The sequence below is a fragment of the Strix uralensis genome, chromosome 3 (assembly GCF_047716275.1).
Source record: "Strix uralensis isolate ZFMK-TIS-50842 chromosome 3, bStrUra1, whole genome shotgun sequence".
Taxonomy (NCBI): domain Eukaryota; kingdom Metazoa; phylum Chordata; class Aves; order Strigiformes; family Strigidae; genus Strix; species Strix uralensis.
This window is the reverse complement of record NC_133974.1, coordinates 85,375,201-85,394,344: the sequence shown is the minus strand read 5'-3', so window position 1 is coordinate 85,394,344 and position 19,144 is coordinate 85,375,201. Positions and strand designations below refer to the sequence as shown.

The 19,144-nt window shown below is 41.0% G+C and overlaps 1 protein-coding gene across 1 annotated transcript in view; it reads left to right on the top strand.

Moving 5' to 3' along the window:
- Positions 1 to 3,435: 3,435 nt before the first annotated feature.
- The window catches only part of NID1 (nidogen 1), a 49,330-nt gene continuing 33,621 nt past the window's right edge, over positions 3,436 to 19,144 (top strand). The window contains exons 1-7 of the mRNA XM_074863187.1: positions 3,436 to 3,660; positions 10,809 to 11,105; positions 12,331 to 12,560; positions 13,205 to 13,632; positions 14,734 to 14,883; positions 16,197 to 16,448; positions 17,572 to 17,772. Of these exons, the coding sequence (XP_074719288.1) occupies positions 3,436 to 3,660; positions 10,809 to 11,105; positions 12,331 to 12,560; positions 13,205 to 13,632; positions 14,734 to 14,883; positions 16,197 to 16,448; positions 17,572 to 17,772 (1,783 nt within the window). The remainder of the gene's footprint in view (positions 3,661 to 10,808; positions 11,106 to 12,330; positions 12,561 to 13,204; positions 13,633 to 14,733; positions 14,884 to 16,196; positions 16,449 to 17,571; positions 17,773 to 19,144) is intronic.

The window sequence follows — 19,144 nt, the reverse complement described above, 5'->3', positions numbered from 1 at the left end:
GGGAATCTCACCATGCTCCGCTCTAATGAACAACGAACATTAAGTTCCAAGGCAGAGTGATTTAAATTTATGATGCTCACTCCATGATCTTCCTGCAAGCCTTGCCTTTGCTTGTGACCCTCTGATTCCCATGACCTTGTCTCTCTAAAAAATGCTCCTTCTCAGCAGACCTCAGGACTATTCTTTCCTGTCATTATCCTAAATGCTCAATTCTCTCCAGTTTATCACCACATGGTTACTCTGTCCTTTGATGATCCATCCACTAGAGTGCTTTGTCATCTTTGGACAGTAGAAAATCATCATGAGGGGCCCAGGGCATTACTTTCCTTCCTCAGTCATGCCAGCAAAGGGGATGCTAACTCCCTTATCTCTGTTAACAGAACCTGGAGAGGAGCTTCAGAAGGTTGGGAGAGTCACAGTATCTGCGATCCCCTTTCACAAATCTCCTCATGTGTAGGTGGTGGGAGGTTTCAAATATATGTGTGTGTATACCTGTGAGCTATTTTAGTACCATATGAACATAGAAACTCAGGTCAAAATCTGTTGGGCTGTCTTGTCCCATGATCACATACAGAATTATTCCTTAAGGTCTGTTGTTTAGTAATCTGATCAACCCAGTGTTGGACTATTCAAAGCTTTCTGTCATTCTGGTTCCACTGTGCCTAATCTATGGTTTTTCTGAAAATAGACACCGCGGTAAGAGAGCATTTTCTGATACTTGGTTTCATGGTTTCTTTTAATTATTTTGATCTCCTAGTTATCTGTACTCCTCAAACTCACCCAGATAATTCCTTTATCTGTTTGGTAGTGCTTTTCAGATATTTGAATTGAAGACACTCCATATCTTTGATGGAAGATGTTAATCAAATCTCCTCTCCATTATCATCTAGCAAAGTACACATGTTCAATTCTTTAACAATTCCTTGTATGTCACTCCCTCTGGTCCTCTGATCTTTTTTATTGTTTCACTCTGAATTCTCTCCAGTGGTGAATTTTCTGTGAGATCTCTGATCTCACAAGCAGTCTCTGAAAAAGCAGTGTCATTATATCCCTTTAGAAAACGTAACTTACCTCCTCATAACACAATAAAACCTGCTCATTTGTTGTACAGGATCTCAGTTGCTGCTCTGGGGATGCTGTTGCTTTGTAAACTGCTTTCATATCTGATTTATGATCCGTTGAAAATGTGATGTTCTTCTTGGCTTTACTAGCTATGTGCTGGAAGATTTGTCTTGATGGAGTGTTAGCTGGTGATGTTTGAGTTTGCATCTGAATACATCTCTTCCCTTCTTAAATCTTGCTAAAGTCTTTTGCATTCTCCACTCTGGTTGGTGTTAGCAATTAATCTGTCCCAGTTAATTACATCTTATGTAAGCATGCTTTTCCATCCCTTTTTCAGGTCATTATTGAAGATGCTAGAGAGGACAACCGAAAATATTTTTTTAGTCTTAGAACTAACAATTCTCATTACTCCTTACAGTGGGAGCTGCATACAACGTAAACTTATTCAACTGCAGCAGAAACACTGTGGTCCTCTTAAGGTAAAAATAGACTAAACAATCACAATATACTGACTAATGGACAAAGGATTTACCATAACATGTCTATTACTCTGTGTTTTAAATATGCAGACGTAGGATATTTAACTCTTCAGGCTTCAAATCAATTTCAAATTTACTACAGTAACTTTCTGGCTTCCCAGTGGTCCTCATCCTCCAAATTCTGGATGTAATACTAGGAAACCATATGGATCTGACAGGAAAATGTTACCCTCTGAGAATTTTCTTCTTGCTGTGCTTATATCTTCCTCTTGTTGAGGTTGACTTTCATATTGAGGGAAAACGGGGCTATGGAAAACTTCAAGCCTAACAGGAATTACATTTTTATGTTGTGAATGTGTATGTGGGGCTTTCTCGTCGCTGTGGAGCTGCATTGCACAAGCACGTCTTGCCTTTAGGTTCCGCAGGTTTGGAACTGAGTTTACACTGGAGAGGGGAGGTTGTAAGGAGAGGATGGTTTTGTGGTGAAGGCAGTTAGTAGTACACCAGTTACACATTTAATATGGGTAAGAAGTTACAGTTTGCTTAACTGCTTGTAGTTTAAGTACATCTTGAGGTACCTTTGTGCATATGACTATGCTCAGATATGGTGGTGATCCAGCCAAGAGACTGCTTCTGTAGCAGTGGTTAGCCAGATATCCCTGAATCCACCAGTTACTGTCTTATGGGCTCTGAAAATATGGAGAGAAGTTGCAGGTGAAAGTACAGTGAGAACCGAACTGTGTGGAGAAGACGACTTGTCTTCCTCCCAGACCACTGTGCTACTTATCTCAGTGACTGTTTTCACTGAAATATAGAAGTCAATTGTAAATGGTTGCTAGTGATAATAATGGTGATTGGATAATACAGATGTGTTTCTCTCTTTTAGGTAGGCATGGTTATAGCTCTAGCCTGGAATGTCTTGTGCTTTTGCAATTCGCCAAATGCAAAATTATGTTTTCTTAGCAGAAAAATGAGCAGGTGTTTAAAGAAAAGTAAAAAGCCACGTAAAAAGCATGTGGGTAGTGTTTCAGCTGCCTTCCCTCAGGTGATCTTTCTGCTGTAAACATTCTGTGGAAATATCACAGTGTACACTTTACTGGACAAGAGTTAATCCTAAACACTGCTGTCTTCACTTGAAAGCTTTAGGAAAAATATATGAAATACACCCATTCTTCATTTGCATCCACGTGTCTCTTGGGAGCAGGACTAGGCTATAAAACTAGAAGATGTAATCAGAAAGAATATATGTAGATATCCCACATTTCTTTTCTATGTATCTCATCGGTGAGTTTTCATTTACAGATTTTTAAGTTTTATTTTACAACCAAATGCAGCTCTGACACTGATGGTGTTAATTTATGAAACACATTCCAGTGTATTTCTTCATTTCCCCCCGATAATAAGCACCTGGTGTGAAAATGATTGCAGAAGACAGCACAGGGTCGCGTATTTTGGTTTCTCGCTGATTTGGGTACTTTGTTTCAGGACGCTAGCCGTCGCCATACCGCAGCTGCTGCAACAGCTTTGAGATACCGCAGAAGCCTGAGTTCCTCACCCCACCGGCCCCACGCCCTGACCCCCAAAGCGGTGGGGTCCCGCCCGCCCCGCGCCGCCCGAGGCACCGTCCCCCGGTGCCGGAGCTACCGCCGCTCCGCTGTCGCAGCCTCGGGAGCGCGGGCGAAGCCCCGAGCCGGCAGTGACCCCCCCTTCCCCTCCCGGCTGTGGGATCGCGCCCCGGGGGGCGCCGGCTCCCTCCCGCGCCCTCGCCCCCCGCGCAGCCATTGGCGGCGGCGCCGCGCCCCCGCCCGCCGCCCGGCCCGGCCGCCCCCCCGCTCCCCCCCGCTGCCCGCGCTTATAGCGGCGGGACGGCGGCGCCGGGCCCGGAGCCGTCGGGATGCGCGTCGCGCCGAGCTGCCTGTGCTGGGCGCTGCTGGCCCTGGCTCTGCCGGCCCTGGCGCTGCCCGCCCTGGCCCTGCCCGCCCAGCGGCTGCCGCTGCTGCTGCCGCACGGCGAGGGGCGCGGAGACGCCGTGCTGGAGCCCGCGGACGATGCGCGCTCGGCGGCGCTGGAGCTGAGCACCGCGCTACGATTCTACGGCGCCGCCGTCCGCTCCCTCTACGTGAGTGTGGGGCCGGGGGGGGCGAGGGGCCCCGCTCCGGCCGCCGGAGGGCCGGGAGGGCGCTCGGGAGCTCCCCGGGGGGGTTCCCTGGCTCTCGCCGCGGTGCTGCCCGGCTCTGGGATGGTGCGCGGGGTGCTGCTTGGGGTCACGTCGGTTGTGTGAGCGCCGCGGTCAGAGGTCGCTCCCAATCGCTTGGTTCTTCTAGCTGCATTCAGCCGGGCCGGGGCAGCGTTAATCCCGTGCTGGCGCTGCGGCTGGGGCTGGTTCTTTGCGGTGCACAGAGGCCGCACTGGGAGGTGAGGCGACAGGCGGGTGGGGAGAATGTAATCGCTTCCCCGGAGCGAACGCCATCCCCAGGCGTTTTCTGTGCTCCCGCACATAGGCTGTGCGGCCAGCTCGGAAACATCCTCGTCGCGGTGAAACTGTGAGTGTCCAACCAGCAGCCTGGCACGTCCAGGACTTGCGCCTCTTAGCACCGAGAGTGCTTTCTGCCCCTTAATGTCTTGGGGGCTCTCATCTGTTCGTTGCTCAAGGGTCTCTTGGGCAAGGAAATCCACATCCAGAGCAATTGGAGGCTTTGGGCTCAGCCATGTGTGCGTGCCTCACAGCAGAATCCCCATCCCAGAGCTGTGTGTGCGTGTTTATAGCTAATGGAGGACGTTTAGTACATGAAGGTGGGATTGAAAACAGATTTTCTGGAGCCGGGCTGTTCAAATGTAGCCAGAAAAAAAAAGTTTCAAATGGCAGCATGTCTCCAGAACGCTGCAAGAATATGGGCTGTTTTATCATTGCCTCTTTTCTCGTGAAGCCTCATCTAGGTTGGCAGTTGAAGATGCTAATGAGCATATTTAGAAAGGTCTTAGTAGGGAAGGCCCAGTGTGTTTAGTGTGTTCATCTGATCAAGTTAAACCCCACCTTCTTGCCAGATGTGCTTTAGCACCATGGGTCTAAGATGCAACTCTGGGGACTAATCTACATGGAGACACTTGAGAAACTAGACCTCCATGTGGCCACAGTCATTCAAAATTTGATGTAGTTCCCATGTGCTTGAGTCTGTTTTATGGGTATTCTCTGAAGATTTAACATGCTTGCATTACAATGAATTTTATTAATGCTGCCACTTAAGTTGTGCTCTTTTTCATTGTCCATACTGCCTCTACCTAGATAAAACCTGAAATCACATCCAAAATCCAAAATTTTGAGGGATTCAGGTTATTCCTGTGTGGAAAATGGGTGTTGTTAACTGAGACTGGCAGTAAAGACGAAGTAATTCACAAGCATTAAGTGGAGTTCAGACTTAAGTTTGACCCTTAGTTCATTGTCTTGTCTTCCACACTCTAAGTTTGGTCACTGATTAGCCAACCCAAGTAACAAATACATTTTTTGAAGTGCAGACATATTCTTGAAAGATAGTGGGCTGTGTATCCAGTCACTGAGAAGTAAAGACAAGAAGTAACATGCCAAGTAAGTGACAGAAAGGGGACAGAGTTTTCAAAGAGCAGTAAATTGGTTAACAACATTAGGTTTCTTTAGTTTAATGATCTTGTTACCTGCCCATGCCATAAACCAGGAGTGGTCCTAGCTGGTTTTTTTTATCTGAAAGAATACCCATGTAGAGGCTATTCCAGAATCACTTTTAGGGCCCTTTCAGCATGATTACTCAGTACTAAGGATGGGTGATTTTAATATAGGCAAAGTCTGATAATGAATGGTATTTCAGTATCAATCTACATAATATGCAGAGGCTTTTATCACGCATTTAATCTGTCACAAGTATTGCAAAACAGAAGCACGGTACAAACTGTAGGGGGGTAGGAAAAGGAGAAGTATACCTGTTAAGGAAATGTATTGAGCAGTCATAAATGCAGCTTCACAGTACACAGGTTTATTGTATATTGGCAGTGAGTGCTTATTAAGCTCTATGATGTTATTCAGTAAGCAGAATTTACCAAAGTATTGCTAGTTGATAGTAAATATTATCAAGCTGATACAATTAACGTGGTATTGGTAGAAATACATTATGATACATAAAGGAATTCCTGGATCTGTATGGTTCATGAGAATAAACTTATCTTAAGCTTATCTTAATTTTTGAGTGCTTGATTTTTGCAAGTTTTGCTTTCAATCAGTTGAAAATTTATGTGGGTTCTCTATCTTTTCTAATAGTTGAGACGCTGAGTTTGAGTTAGCTCTACACATGCATAAAAAGGCAAGGAGTTCTGAGGAACGATTGTTTAGTATCAACTTGTCATAAAGTCCCTGGCAACAAAACTTCTTTTCTTTTCATAGGCAGAGAGAGAACTTTTATTTACTATAAGTGGAAACAGACTTTCACATACTGTAATCTTCAATATAGTGTTTACCTGTGCAAGATTTATAGCGTTGAATCCTATCACTAACCCATACTGATCTGTTTGTTTTAATAGCACACTTTTATTAAGGCTTTTTCAGTTTACACTAGGGCTTACTGATGTGGAAAAGTTAAAGGATTAGGGATTACTTCCTTTTAGGAAAGAATCAGACTCCTTTAAGGCAAGCTTGGGTCAATTTTTTAATTGTTAATTTTATTAACTTCCTAAATTAATAGTTGGTCATGCTTGTATTAGAAAGTTTTGCTGCTTTACATCAACTGGCACTTCATTATATGAATAAACTAAATTTTTCTTAACTGTCTTATTTCAGAAATATTAAAGTCCTCAAAATGTCTAGTCACTGAACAGGGAAAAATACCTTGTTTGTTTGAAACTTCAGTGTTTGTTAGGCACACACAGATACACTTTTTCTTTCGATAGAAGTACTTCATTACTTTGTATTTCCTTCTCATTTGGTTTTTCAGGGTGGACTTATAATAGAGTGTGTGTGATTTGTTCTGCTACAGGCCATGAATGTATGTTAAGTATGTGTGTAATCCAGAAGTTTAACATGCTAAAAATACATCTGTGTTAGTTCCTGTCAAGTTAAATACTATTATACCCTAAAAGGGAAGATGTGCCATACAGCTGGTCTTTAGACAACGCCCACCTGAGGCCTTTTTTTTCCCTTTCCCTTTTGACAGGAATGATACTTTAATGAAACCCAGTACTTACCCTGAATTACTTCTCTTTGTTTTGGAGTTCACACTTCAACCTATCTGTGTGTCTTTAAAAGGAACAGGGTAGAGTTAAATCATACCCTTCACCATCTTTTTCAATATGAATGTATTGTTAAATCTGAAAATGGAAAGCATTTTTCTCAGTAATGGTGAATGTTCTTTCTCTACATTCAAAATCTCTTTGCAGAGTGAGCAGTTTGTGTATTTAATTTCATTTAATGGCTTGCAAATGTTTTCTGGGTGATTGAGTACTTGCATCCAAACATTCCCTTAACATTTGAAACTGAACTGTTTCATTTATAAACCATGAACAAATGAAAATGGCGTTGGCATTTTTGCATATCCTTGATAAAATTACTTGTTGCATTTAAGTTTTTAGAAAGATAGGAAATGAACAGTCAGAAGCATGCCCCTTATAGGTGAAAAGAGGAAGGCCAAATGTAACGTCATTTCTTCTGGTCTCTACTTTGTTCTGTAGTATTAACTAGTCCTGATTGTATTTTCTCTTAATGTTATTTTAATCTCTGCCATAAATGGGGGACCATGCAGCCGCAAAGTCTGCACACACCAGATCTGATGAAGAGCATGGAATTTGTTTAAAATGCTTCAAACACCAGTCATCTCTCACAAGAGGATTTAGAGTGGGAGTAGGGGTGCTTGTGTACAAAAAGTGTAAGCAAGAAGAATGAAGGGAAAAACTTTTAATTTACTCTGAATGTATTACTTTAAAGGTGGACTGCATCTCCTTGTTAAAATGTCTTAGCAAGCAGACTGTAACATGCACCATCTTACCTACTGTCTTCCAGTGGCATAGTATAATTGGTGGCTTTTAATTTTTAGGGTTTTAGCTTTGCTTTACAGGGATACAAGGCATTTTCCAGTGTATAGATGTTATAGAAGTTCTGGGAACCTTTCTGGACTAGATCTCTGTTGCATGTCTGCCTGTGACTGCAGGGTCTAGACTGGGGTAACCCATGCCGTTGTTTTAGTTCTGTATTCCTGAAATTCATAGTTCACCTTAGGATCTGTGGTGACTGTTAAGTCACAAATGATTAGAGGAAAAATTATCACGATATTCAGCTTCTCCTCCCCCTTGCTAACGTGACCTGTGTTCCCATCATGCTTGTGAAGATTATATACTGCCTATTAGATATACTGTTCATGCATAAAGCCAACTTCCCATTTTTTACACGATCTTAACTCTTTTCGTATTTTTCACTGTAGCAGCTAGTGAAATTATACATCTGCAGACAATACAGTCAGCATATGTCAAGCCATTTTTAAAGTAAATTCTAATATACTATGTGAACTATTTGCTAAATTTAGCTAATTGCTCGTGCTAACCGTTACCCAGTTATATGCCAAGCTGACTGACCTGCCTGTGGCAGGGGGCATGCTCTGACCCCCTGGGTAGCCAAAGGAGGGTTCAAGATACAGGTGTGTGCTGTATATGAAGGGGTGATTTGTAGCAGGAGTTCCTGTACTACACTTCTTCTGATTTGCTATATGTTGCAGTAGCAATGGTGGTCCAGATTTTAAAAGATGTTGCCAAGATATATGTAGCCAACATCCCTGACAGTCTTGCACAGACCACAGTTTCTCTGTGTTTTGAAGAATATATGTAGCCCAGACCTCCTTGTTTCCAAACGTATACAGTAGAAAAGGGGAAGAAAATTTTGGAGACAATGAGAATGATCAGAGACAGGGAACAGCTCTTATATAGCGAATGCATGAATAGGCTGGGGGTCTTCATTCTGGAGGAGAAATTAGATAGGGGGAGAAACTGGGTAGGATTTGACTCTGTTTCAATTCAAAAACTAGAGGCCATCAAATGAAGCCAGGACCCAGACTGAAAACAAACAAAGTAGGAGAGACCTCAGGGTATGAGTCACAGATCTGTGGAATTCCTTTCTAAAGGATTTTGTGGATGCATAAAGTTTATAGGTGTTAAAGGGAAGACTTAACAAATACATGAAGGAAATCCACTGAAGATGAATAAACAGTCAAACCTCAGGGAATCCCTTGAGCTGAATGTGGTCAGAGGCCAGTCGGAGGAGTACGTGCGTGTCCTTCTCTTGTTCTGCTGAATCCATAAGCTAGCAGGTACAGTTGGGGACAGGCTACTGGTGGCCTTGCAGTCTGAGTCACGGTGGCCATTGTGACCCTCTTCCAAGCATTCCTGAAGATTGTGTACTGTTGTGAGCATCCTGTGTGAAAACATCCAGCAGCACTATGTTCTTCTTGGACTTGCAAGAATCCCTATGAGTGAGATGAATCTGTGGGAGACTGCAGTTTTAGTTTCATAGCTTGTGGTGCCAGTTTTGGGACCCCTGTCCCTTTCTGAGTCATCTGCGTGTGCTGCAGCAGCTCTAGAATGGTGAGTACCTGGCTGCCTGCAGGTAGTCAGATGTGTCCTCTTATCAGGTAGTCAGACCAAATACTTGGAAAAAACAATACTTGGCTGCTTCATACCATGCCGTACACATCTGGAAGAAGGGCCCAGGACAAAAAGCTGTGTGTGAGCAGTTTATGCACTGCCTCAAGTCCTGATGCCTGTAGTCTTGCTTGATGCTTCTCTGTGTGTGAGGGTTAGCTCTGGTTTGCCAAGGGAATTTGGCTGTCACACTTGGACATGTTCTAGCATCTACCTGTATGTGTGTATTTATTTCGTTTTTAGTTAGAGGTGGTCGGCTGCAAGTCATCATGTCACTGACCAGTTAAATCTCTGTGGGCCAGTATGTATGCATTTTCAGACCAAGAGTTTTACTTATATATGTTAATGCTTTTTTTGGTTTTTGTTTGTTTTGTTTTGTTTTGTTTTTTCAAGTAATAGAGCCATTTTTCCATAGGACAGTATCAGGGTACTTAGCTATAAGGGAATTTACAGGGTGGCCTGTATCTGCTACAGAAATTCTGTCTCCTAGCCACTGTAGCCTCTGGTACAGGAGCTGTGCTCACAGCATATCTTAAGAGTGAGCAGCAGCTTGTTGCAGTCAGGCTTGCACAGTAGCAGAGAAGTTCCTAGGAGGATGGTTGAGGTGAAGTGAAATGAAAATTGGAGCAGTCCTGGCCAGGCAAAGAGAAATCTGTACATCTTCCCAGAAGTCTTTCACCTAAGCTATTACAGTATTTAAGTGTGGAGCAGTTTTTTGGGTGGACATCTATGTGTAGATCAGTTCTTTGCTCAGAAGTTCTATCAGCTTCTGAGGCAGTGCTGTACTGGGAGTGAAAGCTCAGCTGACCCATTTGCATCCTGACTCCCTAACCAGGTTTTCATGAGAATGACATAGCCTGTTGTGTCATGACTTGTGTGTGTGTGTGTGAGACAAGACAGGGCTCTTCAGTTTCTCCTCCCCCCCCCCCCCTTTTTTTTTTTACCATTGACATCAGACTTTCTTAGGCATGGGCAGCTTTCTAAACTGTCTAGATGAAGCATCCTCCTCCTCTGCCTTCACGGTAGAAGTCCAGATTGCCAGGGGGCATGCTATGACTTTGATACAGAGTCCGCTCTGCTTTACACCAGGTAAGAATCTAACCTGCTGGTTAACTGAAAAAGTAACTGTTGCAAATACTTGCTTCATACTTACCATCCCCAGTCATGCTGTTATAAAACTGCTCTTCAGAGGAGTAACAGCTGAAAGGTTTTGGTCATCTGGGAGGCTCTATGCACAACTCTTGGGAGACTCACAGAGGGGTTGTGCTGGGTCTTGGTCTGAGAAAGACCTGGAAACTTGTGAAATGTGGTGGTTATGTTTATCTTTATTAGAAGAGGCAATAAGTGTCTAAGATTGAAATAGCCAAAATCTTTATCTAGGGGAAAAAAGGTTGATTTATCCATAAAGTAGACCTCTGGTTTTGCGCAGCTGAAATCCCAGGACTCCTGATATGGGATACAAAACAAACACTTGAAAAAAATCAGTTACTTTACAAATACAAGGCTGACTTTTGACTCAATTTCTTTTGGAAATGCAATGAAACTATTATGGTCTAGAGCACATGGGTGTGGGAGACAGCCATATGAACAGTATCTATCTTATAATTTCCACCTTTTTATTAGGTTGCCACTAATGGGATTATTGCAGTGAATGAACCTTCAAGTGAAGAAAAATACCTTGGTCAATTCCCAGTTAGTTTTGGGGCTATTGCTCCTTTTATGGCTGACCTGGACACAACAGATGGACATGGAAATGTGTATTACAGAGAAGATTCATCCTCAGATGTCTTGCAACTTGCATCAGACTATATAAAAAGAGGATTTCCTGAGACTACTTTTGATCCCAGCAGTGTTGTCATTGTTACCTGGAAGCTTGTGGCTCCTTACCAGGCACCAGGAGATCGTGATTTGGAAGAAAAGGTGAATGTTAGTCAGAGCTTTAAGACATGTTGGGCACATCTTCAGCTGAAGTGTAACACCATAACCTGTTGGTTTGAAGGCTTGAATTCCTTTGTGTTTAAATGAATCGAGTTAAGAACGTATTTTATTGTTGAAAAGGTTGTAGCAAAATAGAAGTTTCCAGAAATTTTACTTGATTTTTATTTTACAGTATTTTACTCATTCAGAAGAAAATGCTTGAAGCTGCGTAGCTGATTTCTTTGTGTTCCCTGACAACTCTTACTTTGATTGTTCAGTCTGATGTGGTAATAACTGAAACAGTAGGATATCCTGTCCTCCATCTGTGCAATATAATCCAGTTTGTTTACGTTTTTCAACAGACTCTTAAGTCATTTTGGCATCAAACTATCTAAAATCTGATAGGTATATGGACTAACAGGAACTTCAGATTGTGAATTCCTTTTGGACAGATTACATTGCATTCACAAAAAGTTTATGCTTTGTAGCTAGTATTGAATGAAGAAGCAATTAGAGGTTATTAGGTTATTTTTTTGTATTACTTGCAAACCATTTTCCCTTTTTAAACCATGTTAGGTACTATCCTGCAAAGATATCTAACTTTATGCACCATAATTATCCCAGCTGATGAGCCTGCTCACAATGTATAAAGTTGAGAACATTACCACAACTTAACAAATCTTATTTTGTCAAAGATTAATTTCTTGTACCTAACGTGACACAACCATTGTGTTCACAGTAACGATTCTGCACGCTGGTAGCAACAAGCAGCTGATGTCTGAGGTGCTGTATTGATGATTCCTACAGTATGTAGGAGTGTTCCTACAGGAAAAGACACTTGCTGCAACATGAAACTCTTCCTTAAATAATCTGTTTACAGAATTTTTCTATTTAGTCTAGCACATCACTCTTTTTTTTTTTAAAGGAAATGATATAGCATCCTATGCACATTACAGAACTTAGAACTGTTATGTTTTAGGCAGCCTCTCTGGCTATTTCCTAACAGATTTAACTTACCTTTGATAATGCTTTCTTTTTGATGTTTATGCATGCTAAAGCTGAAACTGCCTTAGTGAAACATAAGCTTGCATAATATTGATTTCTCCTAGGAAGTACATGATGCATTATGTGTGATGGAAATTCTGACTTTGAGTTTAAAAAAATGTTATTCTGTTGTCTATCTTGACTATTTTTCCATGATTAAATGGATGTTAAATTTTTTCCACAGAGAAACACATTCCAGGCTGTTTTAGCCTCTTCTGACTCCAGTTCCTATGCTATTTTCCTTTATCCAGAAGATAGTTTGCAGTTCTATAGTACATACTCCAAGAACGGTGATGAAAAGATTCCCGCTATGGTTGGCTTTAGTCAAGCCTCTACAAACTACTACTTTTGGGAAAAGCCAGGATCCTACAATGTCATTGCTAATGATGAAAAAAGCATCAGAAACCTGCACAAGTATGCTTTTTTGTTTGTTTAAACTCCTCAAGAAAACATCAAGAAGTTCCATGTTTTTCTTAATTGCAGAATGAGTCAATGAGAACTAATAAGATCCCATTAGCCATTGCATGAGAAATCACAGTCTGCCACTGATAAATATCCACCCTCTTGAGGAATAGGAGGTCTTTGGTCTAATTTGTCAAAAGTCCATACATAGTTCCATTGTCACTGGTAGGAACTGCTGTATACTTAGCCCTTCTAAATATAGGACCACTTAAGACTTCAACTGTTTATGGTCTATCCTGGGCAGTCTTTTTTTGAAAGAAAAAGTGAATAAGAAGGAAAGGGAATGAGTTAGAAGGTTTTGGTAAGTGTTAGAAATATCTTTGTGGCCCAAATATATCCGTCTGTTCCCATCACTTTGGAGACAAGAAGGCTAGAAATTCTCAAGAGAGCTCTGGGTGTGGAGAAAAAGTGCTATCCAAACTGTGAGGGGTGTTTTATAGCTGAATAAACTGTACTGGTAGATAAGTATGTAGATAAGATAATTCATCAGTTTTGTCCTGACATTTCTCAATGAAAGATAACATTTTGTGTAGGCTAGAAATATCACACAACTTGTGCTTGATCGTTTTGATTTGTCATATGCTTCTCTTTGATAGAAGCAGCAATGCTGGGAAACAAGGTGTCTGGGTGTTTGAAATTGGTAGCTCATCTGACAGTATTGTGCCTGCCAAGATCAGCAATATTTTGGAGAGCCTGGAGTCCAATGAACAAGACCAGGAGATGACTTCAAAACCATTCATGTCAGACTATGGCTCCACTGAAATAAGACAGCAGTACGTCACCAGTAGTACAGACAGCACAGAAGAGGATCAGCACCACGTTACGTATAGTGTTCCTCAGCTAGCTGCAAAAGACTTTCTGACTTCATTCCAAGATGTAACAGGAACACCTTCAACTGAGTCTTTTTACAGTCATCAAGATTTACCAACAGCAAAAGCTCCACCTCGCCAGTTCCATGTTCAGCAGTTTCCCCCACAGCAACCCCAAGTCATAGATGTGGAAGAATTTGATGAAACTGGTATAGGTAAGGTCTTTTGTACAGTTTGAGTACTTCTGAGATGGATAGGCTGCAAAAAGACAGATGCACGCAAGAAATTGAACTACTAAAGGAATAATCTGTTTCCTTCTCACTGCCTTCATATCTGACAGTCTGCACACATTCAATAAGTTTGTGTTATTCATTGAAGCAGTTAACTTGGATGTCACCTCAGATTCAGATCTCACCAGTCTAGTAAACTTGTGCCCTGGTCACGCTCACAGGAGAGCACATTTACAGTGTGTCTGTGGAACCTGAATCTCTCCTAAGGAAAGCTTCCTATGGGGATAATTGTATTTCTAAGGCTGGTGCATTCTTAGTGGAAACAGATCTCCCCTTCTCTTTTGCCCAGGACTGTTGTTAAAGGTATGATCTTAAGTTTAATAGCTGCATTAAGTGGCTGTACCTGGTAAGGACTTTATGATCGGTTCTACTGAAACCTAGCTTATTTCCTTTCAGAGATGTGTTACTGAATACAGATGATTTAACAAAGGTTGGTAATCATAACTGTTGTAAAAGTTGTTGGCTAGGGTTTCATGGCCTTAAGTTTTACAAGGGTGGGATTAGCGACTCTTAACTTCTGAGAAAGCATTTGTAGAAAATGCAAAACAGTGTGACTGACTGCCCAGATATTGTTTCTTGAAGCAGAGGTGAGAATTGCTATCTCCATAAAATAAAAGGGTAAACCAATTAGGATTACAGGGTGCATCAGTTGGTACATGGCCCTGGGTATCATACTGATGGGTTTTGTTCTGAGGTTGAAAAGGCTTCTTTTTGCTTTGGTTTGGAAACAAGGACAGGTTAAAATTACTGTGTATTTAGTTTTGCCAAGACAGCTTAACCGATCTGTATTAACACAGACTTGCTGAAGTCAACAGAATTAAACAGTTTCCTAACATCTGAAGCCCTGATGTTTTCTGCAAAATAGTAGACTGTTACTTGCATAGTGCAAGGTTAGCAAAAATCAATTGCAATTCTTTGTTTTCCTTAAAGAGAAGTTAGTCTAGAGACATTTTTAAACTAAACCAGGGATATGTGAATACTGTTGTAACTACATGAAGTATAAGTCTCTGGTCTTATTTTCTACAGTGTTTCGCTACCACACAGACATCCAACAGACCTGTGCTAACAACCGCCACCAGTGCTCTGTTCATGCTATTTGCAAAGATTATCCCAATGGATTTTGTTGCAGTTGTATTGCTGGTTACAAAGGAAATGGCAGACAATGTGTAGCAGAAGGTAACTTTTTTGAAAATTAGGTACATATGCAGTAGTTGCGCATGGCATTCTTGAATGAGATGACCTGTTTTCAGTACTAAAAAAGATGTGGTTAAGTACTTCTTGAAAGACTATACACTGAGATGTATTGAAAGGTATTTTAAGAAGTGAGCTATACTTTCTAAATGGTGTGGGGTTTTTTGAACGGAACAAATTATTTTAGGTAGTCAATTATATGCATTATGCATTTTAACTTGACTTTCTAGAAAAAATAAACTCTTGCATAACTGACATAATTTATTAGATAGCATAACATCCAGTGTTTATTGCCGGAATCAGTCGTGAAGTTCCAACATGTTGTAATTTGATTTGGTCCCCACTCTAGAAATGGACAGCTCAAATGAGATGAACAATTTAACTTTGATCATCAAACTAAAGAGCATGGCTCCTCTTTGTCTGACCCTTAAGCTTCTTTACTAAAGGGCTAATCTGGCAGATTTTTGTTAGATACCCATTTAAACTTTGTTCCTGTGTAAAATCCATAAAGGAATTTCTTATGTATACACTCGTAATCCTCATAGTGACTTGTCTCAGAGTATAGATGCATTTCAACAACTAAAATAGCTGACTGCAGACCGTGTTTTATGAGGCAGGAAAGCAAAACCTACTACTTAGCTTTCAGTTCATAAAATTGAATTTTGCAGAGAAAGAAAAGAAGAATCTGATGATAATGGAATTTGAATTTGCATGTTGGGGATTATATACAGAAGAAAACTAGCAATCCAAAGTAGCTACAGTAAAACACAGTCTATATACAGTAGCTATAGTAAAACACAGTCTTAAAATGGTCAATAGTTTTGAGTCAAGAAATAGAATAGGCTAGAATAATAGGTTGATTATTCTAACACCTAATAGTGTTGGCCCTCTAATAGGGAATGAACAAATTTACATTCAGTAGATATTGATGTGAAGTGTGATCTTCAAAGGAAGGTTCTTTATGCCACTTACTGTCAGAGAGACTGTAACCGCTTAGTCTATGTTTATGGAGTTATCCTTGTAGACAAAATTGTTAATTAGGACAAAGGGCATCTCTTAAGCAATTTTGGCCACTTAGTCATCTATATAATGACAACACACACACACACGCATGTATGTATGTAGGTAAGCAAATGAACACACTGTTTGTAGGCAGTTTCCTGTTGAATTCTGTGAGAATTTGTTTGCCGTTTATTTCAACACTAATATCTTTGAACATAGTGAATGCTCTGAACACATTCCTTGAAGATTATGTGAGAACTGTCGTTTTGTTCTGATACATTGTATTGATTTGCCAGGTTCTCCTCAGAGAGTCAACGGGAAGGTCAAAGGAAGAATCTTTGTAGGAAATAACCCTGTTCCAGTTACGTTTGAGAACACTGATCTCCATTCCTATGTTGTGATGAACCAAGGGCGTGCCTACACTGCTATCAGCACAATCCCAGAGACTTTGGGGTATTCTTTACTGCCTCTTGCCTCTATTGGAGGTATCATAGGATGGATGTTTGCTGTGGAACAGCAAGGATATAAAAATGGATTCAGTGTTACTGGTAACTTCTACATTAAAATAATGTTCAAAAACTGTGCTATGCTTTCCTCTGTCTTGAGAGAAGATAAATGTGTATTTAGAAGCAATATAGGATGAAAACATGTTTATTCTGAGCTGCAAATGGATTGCTTTGTAATCAAAGTTCTCATCATTTTTCTTGTTTACAATATATAGATATTGGGCTTTTTAATTCACCGTTAGTGAATAAGCACATAAGTCTGTTAGAAAGAAGAATGGTGTGGCCAGTTCCTGTGCAAGAAAAAGATTATTAAAAAGGATCTGATTTTAGGTACTAGAGTGTACAGAGCTGCTGAAAAAACCTGCCCTTACATCTACAAGAGGTCCAACATGTTAATTGCCCGATTGTAGCAATGGAGCAAAAGAGAAATGAAAACCTGACCTCATGAAGGTGTGAAATTCTTAACAGAAGCAATTCCTGCATGAGATGCAAATGATTCTGTTAATTTATTTTGTGGGAAACCCCAGTTCACAACTGCAACTTTTCGTAAGAGTTTGAGGCCAAATCTGGTTGGTTGTGCACATGAATTGAAGCTGTAGATCCAATCTGTTCTAGGAGAACATGTGTTTCTTTTTAAAATTTTATCCTTTACAGGCTCTGTACTGTGCATTTAGTTGAACATAACTCTTTGTTTTGGGGTTTTCTTGGATTTAGTGTGTTTGAAGTTTGTTCTGGAATTTACAACATACATTTCACTTGGTTTTGATTTGGAAACAGATGTTCTGGATTTTCAATTTTTTTTTAACTCACTGTATTCCTAATGGAGGTTTTCTCTAGAACGTACAGCTCCTTTGCCATTTTAACTGGTAGGATAAGGCCTACTAGTATTAGCTTTGTTGGAACTTTTTTTGTTAATTTTAAAAAACCCAATCCTTCGGGCTTACTTGCAATTTAGCATGTTCAGGGCTTAAGAAAAGATCGTTTCCTTGCATTATCCAAGGATATTATCGGTATACCTCTGAAAGTTATTCTTGTAGAAACCCAAAACATAAGCAATTATGCTGCGGAAAATAGTAATTTGTATTTTATCTCCTAGAAGCAATACTTTTGAATGGAAGGATTCAGAAGCTACTATTAAGTGGTTTAACTAATGCTGTTTCTTTAGGTGGCGAGTTTACACGGCAAACCGAAGTAACTTTTCTTGGCAACAATGAGAAGCTGGTTATAAAGCAGAAATTCAGTGGAATTGATGAGCATGGTCACCTTACCATCAGCACAGAAATGGAGGGCAGAATACCCGAGATCCCATCTGGCTCATCAGTCCACATAGAACCGTACACTGAACTCTATCACACTTCTAGTTCTGGTAAGGTTCCCTAAGAGTGAAATGATAAGAAAGTGCACATTTCTTAGAGCAGAGAGTAAGACAGTCTGAAAAACATTGTTTTATTCCCTTCTTAGAGAGTGTACTTAGGACCCTTTTTTTGCCTCTTAGGAACAGGTCCCAAAAGAAGGTGGATTTTGAGTGGGACAATGCAAATATTTCTAATCTTTTGATTGAAAAAAATGTGAGTTTAACTTTCTCTGAACTGATGTTTGCAAAACACTCTCAATTTCCCTTTTTGTTGGCTTTATTTTACACTGTTGATGGCAGTTGTATGAGTTCCAAAGCTTTTTGTAGGGTCCACAGGTCTTCAGTAGGAGCTGTACTGGTGTATACCTTTTTGTGGTAATGATGTCATCAAGTGGGCTTTAGTCTTGTCCGATGAGACTGTGCAAACCAGTTATTTACCAGTATGTGTCATGTAAACTGCATTGCAATGACTGTGCCTTGTGTTAGTAACAGGCATTTGTCAGTGTTATTTGAGCTGGATTTGAAAAAGTCACCAGATAATTAGGAGCCTCTTAATTCCCTTATCAGTGTCCTCCATTGCTCTTTAGTACTTCTGGTTCTCTCTCTCTCTTCCTTATCTCATACTCTGAGATTTGGTAAAAGAGCCGTTCTTCATTTCAGTATTTACAGGGGAATCTCCCTTCTTTTGCTTTCTTCTTCCTGGTTGAAATTATGAAATACAGCAAAGACAAAGCAAGGTTGGAGTGTTGCTGCTGGCCAGCCAGCCCAATGTCAAAGAGCAATAAAGAGGAAGCAGCCTGTGGTGTGCACGAATACTGGAGAGAGTACACTTCACTCCAAGGGTGCACTTTGATTGCTGGAGGTAGCTGAATATGGTCTAGTTGCATCATCACTGCCTTATATCTGCTAATGTCTAGCTTTGTTAGGCAGTGATGAACCCCTCTTGCTGCTTTGTCTGTCATAATGGTCTGTGAGGAGGAGGAGCTAGAGACAGCAGGAAGCTTCTGCTTTGTGCTGAACAGCTTCAGACTTCTGGAAGAGTTGTTTGGGCAGTGTGTGCTCTGTAGAACGCCTGCTGCCTTGGCAGAAATGCTGTCCCCATGGAGGAAAAGTCAGGGGCTGGAAGGAGGCATTCTTCCGGCTGGATATGACTTACCACTACTCAAATTGCTATTCTTCTGCTGTCCTATGGCACATCTGATAGACCGTTACTAAGCAGAAATCTGGCTTTTGCTAACTGTTGCAAGTGGATAGATAAACGTGTGTTCTGGTGTCCAAATGAAGAATAGTGGAGTTCTGAGGAGCTTTCTGTTGGTGGGAAGGTCCGCAAGCCCAGATCTGCTTTGAAGAGTTTTGTTCACAATTTTTCACAATATAGAAGGCT